This window comes from Perognathus longimembris, chromosome 9, assembly GCF_023159225.1.
Source record: "Perognathus longimembris pacificus isolate PPM17 chromosome 9, ASM2315922v1, whole genome shotgun sequence".
Lineage (NCBI taxonomy): Eukaryota > Metazoa > Chordata > Mammalia > Rodentia > Heteromyidae > Perognathus > Perognathus longimembris.
In genome coordinates this window covers 9,086,044-9,097,606 of record NC_063169.1, presented here as the reverse complement: position 1 = coordinate 9,097,606, position 11,563 = coordinate 9,086,044, and the positions used below count along the sequence as shown (strand labels likewise).

Genomic DNA, 11,563 nt, shown 5'->3' with positions numbered 1-11,563 from the left:
CTGAAAAGACCTGTGTCTCCCAACAGAAGCCATTCCATCTGTGGCATTTCAATCCAGAACATCCGGGGACTTGCTTCCTCAGACAATGTCCTGACACAACTGTAAGTGGATCAGAGAAGGTGCTGGGCATGGGCTCAGTGGGACATTACCCACTGGTTCCGAGGACTCTGCCTTTGCCTATCCCTGGGAGAACAGTGTCATGAGAAGGAGGACAGCACAGGCACCTGGAAGGCAAGGAGATGGGGCCTGAGGTGAGCTGCTGCACTGGAACTATACTCAACTTCCCGTCCTTCCCCATTCCTAATCAACTTGTCTTTGTTCCCAGGGGCTGGAGGAGCATGGACAGGGGAAAGGGCTGTTCCCAGGGACCCAATTGCAGAGAGAAGGAGTCAGCGTACCCCATGTTACAGGTCAGGTCCTGTGCAGATGCGCGGCTCACATTGCTTTTCCACTGTGTGGCTGCAGTTAAACTGGAGAGAGAGAGAATGCTGAGGTCAGGGAGTGGGGGATGGGCCAACTGTGGGCGCTCCTCAGAGCAGAGCCACTCAGGAAGTTCATGGCTACATCCTGCCTATGGCTGACCCTGAGGCTCTGCTCATTCCATTGCAAGTTTGGGAACTGGCCCTAGGTGGAGGAAATCCAATACGGCCCAGGCCTCTCTAGCAGCCCTTTCGGAAGGTTTCTGAGCTGCACAGGACGTGAGAAACTTCTCTCCTCCCACCTGGAAGACTTGCCACTGATTTCCTGACAGTGCAAATAGAGATGGTTTCCAATACAGTTCTGCTTCTTAAAAATACATTCCTCAGAAATGGTCACATGACTTTTGTCTTGTCTCTAACTTGTGCCAGGTATGTGGAGCTGCTGGCTACATGGCAAGAGTTGTCAGAGCTCTGTCTGTTGAGGAGCTATGATTATAGATGTAGACCACAGTTGCTGGATTACTTTTCTTAGTAGAGTAACCTCTCTTTGTGTAGCAAGGTGTGGCCTTAAAGTCTAGATCTCCTTTCCTCAGGCTCACTGTGGGCATGACAGCATGTGCCACCGTGTGTTGTTTAGTATTTCCCAAGTACTGAATACTCCTATTGCCCAGGGAGGATTCCCTCCGTAGTCTGAATCTTCTCTACACTAATTCCTCTCCTGGACAATCTTCTCTGTCATCCAGGACTTTTTCATAACACCTACTCAAGTTCATGGGGAAGAGGAAGCAATGAGTTTGGAAGAGCAATCATGAGGAAAATAGCCTAAGAAGTGCAGGGAAAGAATGTTGTGAACCATCGGCTCCCATGGCCCTCTATTTAATCCTAGCTACTCAGAAAGGGAGATGGAAGAATCTAGGTTAGAAGCCAACATGGGAAGAAGATGCTGTGAGACTCTTATCACCAATGAACCGGGGAAAAGCTGTTTCTGAGGTTGTGGCAGCAGTGAAATCTCAAAGCCAGGAGAGTGGCAATATGGGAACAATGAATGGCCTGGATATGGGTGCAAAGCAACAGAAGGCAACTTGCAGCATCTGGTAATACTGAGCTTGTTCTATTGGATATGATTTGCCTCCAGAAGATGTTCCTACAAACAACGGACATCCCTGGCACATATCCTCAGAAGGCCTGAGAGAGTTTCTATGGTCCTATATCACTATCTCCCAAGACTTGCCTCCCATCTCAGTGTCTCGGGTTCGGGGGGGGGGGGTCAGCCATTACAACAGATGCAGTGAACAGCAGTAGAACCAAAGACCAGGAAGGAGTGGACCACGGGAAGCTAGAGAAGGTTGAGAGAAATGCCCACTTGTGGCATTGGCCAAACACAGTCAGCAGGCGTCCGAATGCATCCTGAATCAGTTGTCCAAGTCCTGTTTAGCCAGGGGAGAAGGCCAGATAGCCCACAGCATTTTCAGGCCTGTTCACACTCAAGGCATGGCCAGACAATCCTAGATGACTGTGCAGTCAATAGAGGTTAGAAAGACCTGTTAGTACATTCTTCCTCAGGACCCATAATGCCACTCCAGGACGTTCTCCTCCCTCACTTATATCATGCCACAAACCATTTGAATCTGGAGTTCTGACCTGTCAGCCTACATACATTCAGTCCACGTCAGTCTAGACACCTATATGGGTCTTGACGGTGTGTGTTAATTCTGGTGCCCCAAAAGCCAAATCACGGCAAGCCGCTTCCAGGCTTTTCTTTGGTTCACCACAGTAACTTCAATCTAGCCTGTGGCTGGGAAGCAAGCCTAGGCCTAGAGGAGGGTGTGGCTGTGCTCATCCATGCAGTGGAGTGAGATGTCACGGGGTTGTGATAGGCAAACCCAAGAGAGGGAGCACATCTCACCCTCCAGTACTGTCAGGGGAGAGGAGGTCCAGAGCATCAGGGCCTCAGACACACAGAGGACAAAGCACAAGGGATGCTGGGAAAGTGTACACCGGACAAGAGACTGGCCCAAGTGCCACTTCCACACTATGTATTCCCGATTGATCAAAGTTTACAGGCCAGATCAATCACTTTCCTGTACAGAGAGCTCCGGTCTCCACTGTCCTCTGCTTTCTCAGAACAGAGCAAGTCTAAGAAGCACCTTGCAAGGATGGAGTTCCAAGCTCTGTGTTCCTTATCCTCAGACAAGCTTCCCCTCCCCTCCACCTGTGCCTTTCCCTGAACATCCACAGTCAATGGAGGATTCCGGGGTAAAGCTGTGGCTCATAACTCGAGCACTTAGCTCTCAAACTTGAGGCTCTGGGTTTCACCTGAAGGATCACCAACGGGAAATCCAATCAGGTAAACCTGGACTTCCCAATGTAATCTTTTCATCCTGAAATAGAATACATAATCCTTTCTGTACGTGCAGGGACTCTCTACATTCAGACTTGTAGGTAGAATGAACTATGTTATCAAGAGCTGTTCTCATATCAAAAGCATCGTAGTATTTGTGTTATTTAGGCTTGGGCTAACTTTTCCAAACAGAAAGAGAAAGGAATGTCTGCCCGGGCTCAAGTGTGATAGTACCTTTCAAGCAAGTATGAGGCCTTCACTTTAAACTCCAGCTATCCCCACCCAATGAAAACAAAGCTTGATTTCCAAATTCATACGAATTGAAAAAGAAAAGCCTTAAATTCCCAGAGCGAGACAGAGAGAGAGAGAGAGAGAGAGAGAGAGAGAGAGAGAGAGAGAGAGAGAGACACACACACAGAGACAGGCAGAGAGAAACAGAAAGAGACAGATAGAAGGCTTGAATTTGGGACCCTGAGTCTTGAGTCCAACATTTATGTTTGCAAGTTATTAGGGATTGAGTGGCAAGCATTTTTCTGTCATTCTCTCACTTCTGAGATCCTCAAATTACAGAAACTTGAGTAATAGGATCCTAGGAGCCTGCAAGGGTTGCGGCACCTCAGGTGTTTTGGGCGATAATCTTTGGGGGCATGAACTCAGGCTTGGGTGGTATTCCAGAGCTGGATTGGCTCATGGCTAGCACTCTACTACTTTGAGCCACAGGCTGATTTCCTATTTTCTAGTGATGAACTGGAGATGAAAATCTCAGAGACTTTCCTGCCATGACTGTCTTTGAATCCTGACCTCAGATCTCAGCCTCCCGAGCAGCTAGGATTGCAGGTGTGAGCTCCAGCACCCAGCATTTCTGTTTATTCAGAAGACAGAAGCAGGAGGATACAATATGTGGGATGGGTAGCTCCACAAAGAGAGAACTTTACTCAGGAGCTGTTGGGCTACATCTGTAATCTTAGTTACTCAAGAAGTAGAGATTTGATGACTGTGGTTCAAACCCAGTTCATATAGGAAAGTCCATGAGACACTTATGGTTGCATAACGACCAAGAAGCCAGAAAGTGGCAATGTAGCTTAGATAGTAGAGTCCCAGCCTTGAGGCAAACAGTATGGGGCAGCTCCGATTCCCTGATGTCAATCTCCAGTACTACCACAAGGATAAGCAAAGCGACACATTTATGAAAACATTACCACCACCACCACCACCACCAAATCAACCAATATTAACTTAGGAGTAGACCATACAGAAATCCAATGTCCTGTCCTGGGCTTTCTAGCACTCAGAGAGGAAGTATACTTTCTTCCTATCCTGAAGTTTGTGTTTGTTTTTTCTTTTCCTCCTGGTGGTGGTAGGGTAAGTGCTGGTTCTCAGATTTTGAGACTGTTTGGCTAGTGCTGATCACTTTTGTCCCATCTCTAGCCTTCCTATTCTTTTCATGCTAGAGATTGTAACTGTCCAGAAGTGCTTCTGGATCACACACACGTGGACATTTCTGGAGCATATCTCCCTCCCCTCCTTGTTTCCCCCTGAAGGTCATTCTAGAACCCAAAGGTAGTCAGTAATCCACATGTGTCTATTAGAGCAATTTCCATGTAATGTGGAAATTGAGATGTTCTGTCATAATTACAAGCTTGTTTTCCTTCAAATTTGAATCTTGTGATTCAGGCTCCTGATGCCAGCACTTGAGAAACAGAGACAGGAGGATAATGAGTTTATGGTCAGCCTGGACTGTACAAAAATTCCATCTGAGCAAAGAAAGCAAGGCAGGAGCTCAAGACTTGTGCCTGTAATCCTTCCTTCTCAGGTGACTGAGATCTGAGGTTTCTGATTTAAAGTCACTAGGGAAGACAAGTCTGAGAGACATGTATTCCAAACTAGTCAGTGAATGTGGAAGTGGAGCTCTTTCGGGAGTAGTAAAACTCTCGGCTGGAGCACAAAAGGCAAGTGACGGTGCAGACGCTATCTTCAACACCCTGTACCAGGACACGCAAGGACATTCACACATTCATATACACATGAGAGAGAGAGAGAGCGAGAGAGAGAGAGAGAGACAGAGGGAGAGACAGAGAGACAGAGATAGAAAGAGAGAGAAACAGAGAGACATAGACACAGAGACAGAGACAGAGAGACAGAAACGGAGAGAGAGCATCACAGAGACAGAGACACAGAGAGAGAGAGAGAAAAAGAAAAAAAGAGACAGAGACAGAGACACTCACAGAGTCACAGGCACAGAGACAGAGACCCAGACACAAGACACAGAGAGACAGACAGACAGAAGTCGCTGTTTTTGGCATCAGCTCTGGGAATGGAGTCCACTCTGAGCAGTCAGCATGTGGACATCTCTAGGAAGAGACACAGTTATCATGAAGGGCAGATTTCAGTGCTGCACTCATTCCTTGGAAGGAAACAAAGGAGGCTGCAAGTTGACATTAGGGGAAACTAAACCAAGCACTGTTGTCAGTGTGGCGTCAGGACAGAAAGTGCTCACAGTGATTCACCAGCTCCGCTTACAGGACGAGGTCTGTGGCAGCTCACTTCCCTCAAGATTCCTCTTTAGGAGCTGGGTCTCTTGTGGAAATGGGGCATTTCGTGGGTGAGAAATACAAGTGCAGTGTGGATGAGGATAGGTGCTGCTTGTTTAGTCTGAAGTACAGAGAGATGACCTTTCCTTAGGCAAGCAATTAAAAACAAGGAGAGCCCCAAATTTTGGATGTTGTTTATATTTCTAGAAGCAAAAGCAAAAAAGAGAAAAATCAATTTTACTGGTGAGTTGTTAGTGGAATGACGAAATTTGATCCAAGATTATAAGAATGACTTGTGATGGTGATTTTAGTGATACCAAAAATACTACTCTTAGGACAAAAGGAACCCGTTTCAGTAGCTTGTACTTGAAATCACAGCTCTTCTGAAGGTAGAGCAGGAAGTTCCCTGTGGGCCCAGCTGAGCAGAGTTCTGAGACCTCATCTCAACCACTGATGCTGACCTTGGTGGTTCATACCTGTCATCTGGTACTTGTCACACTGGTCCTGGCACAAACATAACACCATGTACCAAAAATGAGTAAAGCCAAAAGAGTGAGGCTCAAGGAAGGAGTGGCTAGCAAGTACAAGCCCCTGAGTTCAAGCTTTAGTATGGAAATTACCCCCCAAAGTAAAATGCCTCACCTGTTTGTTTTGGCATCAGGAGTCTTGCTGTATAGACAGCAGGAGTTTGTGTGCAAGGACTTTCTTCTTAGCCCCTCCTGCTGACATCACAGTTGTGCTCCACACCCCCAGTCTGGAGCCTGCCTCTTGCAGCCTTGCCTCACATGCTAGGGCGCTGGCCTCCAGTGTAAAGCTCTGAGGCAGTGCCTGAGCCCTGAGATCAATCAGATAATGCATTTGAAACACACATGTTCTAAAGTGAAGCCCTTCCTTCTTTTAGAAATGCTGAAATGACTCTAGGATTACAAAGATAAATATCAAAAAGAAATTGCACAGGTTTTCAAAATGGTGGGTGGATAGTAGTATGATTTTGATATTTTCCAAATATCCAGTATTGTTCCCCTTTACGCCCAAGGGCCAAAGCCACCTGTTCCAGCACCCGGTGTCAGCAGCACTTGGGGCCCTTCCTCTCTGAAAATGCCTCTTGTGGCTCCTTTAACGGGGTCATTCCGCACCTCTGCAGCCTGCACGGAGGGCTCCCTCCTTCTTTAGGACATGGCTCCATCACACGCATGGCATGGATACACTTGCTGTCATGACCTGGACCCAGGCTGTCCTGTGAACCATGGAGGTGCGTACTCATCCCTGATCCTCGGCAGGCCCTCACACCAGCCTGCATCCCTCAGCCTCATCCCAGTGGCGCCCAGCACTGTGCTCAGGGCTCAGGTCCAGCATGGAGGGAAGAGGTGCAGTCATGGCAACCTTGAGTCAGTGGAAAGATGGTGGGGACGGGGGTAGCAGGTCTGTTTAGGATCCTCACCAGGGAGGGAGAGCCAGGCCTCCAGAAGGACAACCCCAGGGCCAGCGGGGATTTCTATCTGCAGGCAAGGGGCAGCTGTGGGCAGCACACGCCAGACCTGCATTCCTGGGCACATCAGGAAATTGGTGAGAGCAAAGCTGGATTCCGTTGGGGCTCTGCCACTCACCAGCTGGACTACAATTTGAAGTCTTCAGTAGGAATATCCTAGTGCCATGCACCCCAAACATGTGTCAAATGCCCACAGAGAGGGAATGCGGAGACTGCACGTAATCGTTCCACGTGTTCTAGCCGTAACTCAACATGGGAGCTCGAGCGTGCCCCGAAGGAGTTTTAGGAAAATCGAAGTGTGGCCCTCGGGTGGATGGTCTGGACTTCCCACAAGCTCCTTCTCCACACCACGCCAGTTCCCTCCGCCTTTCCTCTCTGGGCCACGTTCTCCTGAGGGCTCACTTCCTCCCACACCCCCAGGGCTGCCGCTGCCCACGGCTCGGCTGCACTGTGCGCTGGGAGCTCTGCGTGCCTATGGCCGTGACTTGAACCAGCTTGGTCCCCAGCGCATGCTCCTGTGGGAGGATTCGGAGTCTGTCAGAGGGAAGTGCTAAGGAGGAGGGGTTTTGGGGTTTTGATTTTGTTTGTTTGGGGGTTTTTTGGCTTTAAACAAGAGAAATTTATTCTCACAGTTCTGGAGGCCCAGTGTTTGAAACCCAGGCAGGTATTTGACTCTTGGTAGAATCCTTTCCTTGCTTCTTTCCGGCTTCTGGTGGGGCCTTGCAGTCCTGATGTCCCTGGTCTTGTAGCTGTTCCTCATCTCGGCCCCTGCTGTCACAGTGTTCCTGCTGAGTCTATCTTCTGTCTTCTCATGACGCCTCTTCTTATGAACATACAAAGGACCAGGCCTACACTAATGACCTCATGTTAACCATGCTAATAAAGATCCAAGGAGGTCACATTCACAGGTCAGTAGTTCACCTTTAACAGTGCTCATTCAAATGTTTAGGTGAATTTACATGTAATTTTTTAAAAAAATTTTACTGTTTTATTCAGGGGCTCGAACTCAGGGTGTATGGACACTATCTTTTTACCTTTTTTGCCCAAAGCTTATGTTCTACCACTTGAGCCACACCTCCATTTCCACCTTTTTGGTGGTTAATTGGAAGTAAGAGTTTCAAGACCTTTCCTGCCTGCCTGGGCTGGCTTTGAACTGTGATCCTCAGATCTCAGTGTCCTAAGCCACCAGTGCCTTGACATGTGTGTGTGTGTGTGTGTGTGTGTGTATCATTTATTTAAAAAGTCAATACCAATTTGAACTTGGCTTCTCAAATCTACAGTTTCTCAAATTTTGTAGCATATTTGGCAGATCACGTCACAGTGTTATGATATTCTAGACACATCTCCAAGAGAACATTTGACTTAATCAAGTTCAATACAAGTACTTCCAATATTTAGAGAAATATTAACTTAGGTCCCATACACTCTTTTTTTTTAAACTATGTTTAAGTTTGTAGTTCCCATCTGCTATTATACTCAAGCTAATTCAGAGAAATTCCAGAACTAAAATGGAAGGAAACATGGCAAATGCTCTCTCTTACATGATATACAAGACCAGCCATCTCCAGTCCACATGCAAAAGGCTGAGCATAGGCAGTTTGGCGTTTTGGTCAAACCATAATGAAAAGTTCACCTAATCAGTGAATATAGACAAAGCACCAATTCACTACTAGCATAGCATTAGGTGCTTAGCCACAAGTAGTTTGACACAATAAGTCATGTTTAGTACATATTTAAGACTTCCATTCACAAAATTCTTGGCATCATTGAGTTCCACAGTTTTTATTGCTCTGCGACCTGAGGTTTGTGTTGTCTCTCTTTTAGTCCTAAGAGCTCTGTTTTGAGTTCTCCATGCTTTGGTGGACTTTCACGGCTTGTCAGGTCGGGCCAGTAGTAACTGTGCACCACTTGGGCACTGGCACACATGGCCAGGAGGCTGGCCGCTGCCATTTTCAGATAACTAGGCCAGGACATGCCCGCAGGCATGGTGGAAGGCTGGCAGGAGGGAAAAGGGGCAGTGTTAGAAGGTTCTGGGCCCACGATCCACCCCACAGCTATAGGGGCTCGGGGTGCTCTCCTACCCCCACGCACGGAGGCCTGTCTTCTCAGCCATGACACGAGGTCACTGAGAGGACGGAGAGTTGGCAGGGGACAAATGAAACCTTAGGGCCTTGATCGGTCAGGGAGGGGCGCTCCGCGTACAGAAGCTCGGCTCCCCTCCCCGCCACTCCGGCCCCCTTGTTTTTTGGGTTTTTTTGGACAGTCCTGGGGCTTGCTCTCAGGGCCTGAGCACTGGGGCTTCCTTTCCTCAAGGCTAGTACTCTACCACTTGAGTAACAGTAACATTCCTCCCCCCTCTATATTTCTGTGGTGCTGAGGAATTGAACCCAGGGCTTCATGCATGTTGGGCAAGCACTCTACCGCTAAGCCACATTCCCAGCCAGGGAGGAGGATTGTGTTGTTGTTTTGATGACCTACCTGCTCTTCATTATCCCAGCATGATGTTCTCCGTGGCTGTAAACCATAGAGCTATATGCACAGGAAAATCAGACCTGAACTGAAACCTCCAGAGTTGTCAACCTAAACAAGTCTTTGTGATTTTCAAGATGACCGTTTATATTGGTCGTGCGATTTACATGCTGAGGACACAGATTCAATCCTGAACCCTAAGAAGCAGCTCCTCACGCTGACAATAATGCTGATATCTAATGTGAGGTTAACTCCAGGACACTGCGCCTCCAACAACCAGTCTAAGGATGTCTGGACTTTGGCCGTGTCTGGGGCCTCCATCCTGTGGCTCTTGCCTCATGAGTCCAAGCATCCATGCATATGATAGGCATGGACAAAACTCACTATTACGCCAGTGGCTTGTAGGTCAGAAACATGGTTTTGTTCTAAGCATGAGTCCTGCCTACAGGTCACAGAGGGGCTTAGTTTGTGTGTTGGATTGTTTGGTACTTGTGCTTGAATTTTCAGGGCTGATTTGCTCATGATTGGGTCCCTACCATGGGAGCCTCATGTTGAGTCTTGCCTTTTGTAAGCCATTGGAGATTAGAGTTTCCCAGGTTTGTCTGCTTGGGCTCATGAAACCCGAATCCTCAGACCTCAGCCTTCTGAGTTGCCAGGATTATAGGTTGAAGCCCCAGGCATCTGGCTTTGGACAGGGTATTGAAACAATGCCCATGCTTAGGAGAAAATGGAAACACAGTGCCTAATGATTTTAGGCTGCACAACCCAGGAGAACCCATTCATGCCCTCAAGTCCTTCTGTGCCAACCCAGAGTGCCCACGCAGGTGACTCGAATATGGGGACAGTAGCTGTTCTTTGACTCCGGTCTCCCCTGCAGCTTCTTTGCCTTTTGGCTGACCCTGTGTCACTTCTCAAACCTGTGTCAGCTGTCAGTTCATCTCTAGGCCCTTTTCCCAGCTGGCCCCTGCCCAGCACTTAAAAATCTCGCAACTTCTCTGAGTTTCTCTCTTACGAGTTGACGAGCAAAGTGGACAATGGGACTGAAGGCAAATGAGGAATCAAAGAGGTATTTTCCGCGCTGGGGATATGGCCTAGTGGCAAGAGTGCTTGCCTCCTATACATGAGGCCCTGGGTTCAATTCCCCAGCACCACATATACAGTAAACAGCCAGGAGTGGCGTTGTGGCTCAAGTGACAGAGTGCTAGCCTTGACCAAAAAGAAGCCAGGGACAGTGCTCAGGCCCTGAGTCCAAGCCCCAGGACTGGCCAAAAAAAAAAAAAAAAAAAGAGGTATTTTCCCTTTGAAGCAACTCTTTGAAGCAAATGATTCTTGAAATCTGAGAGTGCCAGTGAAGGCCTGGAAACAAAATGATCAGATGGGAGCCACGAAGCCCTCAGGAGACATAGCCAGAGCTCTGGTCTGACTCCACACAGGGCCTGGCTCACAGGACATCATGATTTCAACAACTGTGGGCAGAATGAGGACAAGCAGATGAAGTTAGTCTTGGCCCTTCTGAAAATGGTAAGCAGGCCACACTGGATAGAGATCCCATTTGGGACTGGCCAGTGTCAAAAGACTGTGAACCTAAGATCAGATGAAAGCAGAAGGAGGGGCAGCAATGTGAGGGATAAAACCTGCCTGTGCCAGGTCTCGCTTCCCCGACTCTGGTCAACTGCACACACTTCTGCAGAAGTGACATTTGCCTTGTGGAGATTCTAGAATTTGTATCCCATTCTGTCGTGACTTCAATACATCCCAACAATTCATGGTTCCCAACAATTTGACAAAATGATACCTAGCTGTATGTCCCTTCATGTTTCACTGTGATACAGTGAAATTCGCAAATGTCCGATTGGTTGCAGGAACATGTATATGCTTTATCTACTGGTGTAAGTAAAAACAGTAAAACCCTGCAAAGGCTGAATGTTGGCTGGGGCACATCTGCACCAAGCTGATGACAACCAATGCTGCAGGAAGCAGATGGATGAAGGTAACATCTGTCTGGTTCCACGAGCACATCTAGTTCTAATTTATGAGGCAGTGGAGGGGAGAGGCAGTCCAGCAGGCCCTCCTTTCACTCCCCTGTTGATTCTGCTGTTCCACATCAATGCTGTCCTTTGAATTGAGCCTGATCCACGTGGATAAAATACACAGTCTATAAAAATAGAGTCAGGATTTGGAAGTTAGTCATAGGTAGTGATAATACAGGTCTCTAGGAAGCCAACTGATTGGAGCAGGATGCTAAATAAATGTGCCTGTTTCCACCCACCTCTCAGCCTAAACCCAAGGGCAGTGCCCTAAAGGACACATGTTC

At 47.9% G+C, this 11,563-nt stretch overlaps 1 protein-coding gene across 1 annotated transcript; it reads right to left on the bottom strand.

Annotated features, from left to right (window-relative positions):
* Positions 1–8,354: 8,354 nt before the first annotated feature.
* On the bottom strand, positions 8,355–8,766 carry LOC125357684 (protein BRAWNIN-like). The gene has a single exon (XM_048354619.1). The coding sequence runs from the start codon at positions 8,764–8,766 to the stop codon at positions 8,563–8,565; it is 204 nt and encodes a 67-aa protein (XP_048210576.1). The 3' UTR covers positions 8,355–8,562.
* Positions 8,767–11,563: the final 2,797 nt, after the last annotated feature.

What these genes read in the sequence shown, in the direction of transcription:
- LOC125357684 (XM_048354619.1), bottom strand. Translation starts at nt 8,766, where the DNA reads ATGCCTGCGGGCATGTCCTGGCCTAGTTATCTGAAAATGGCAGCGGCC.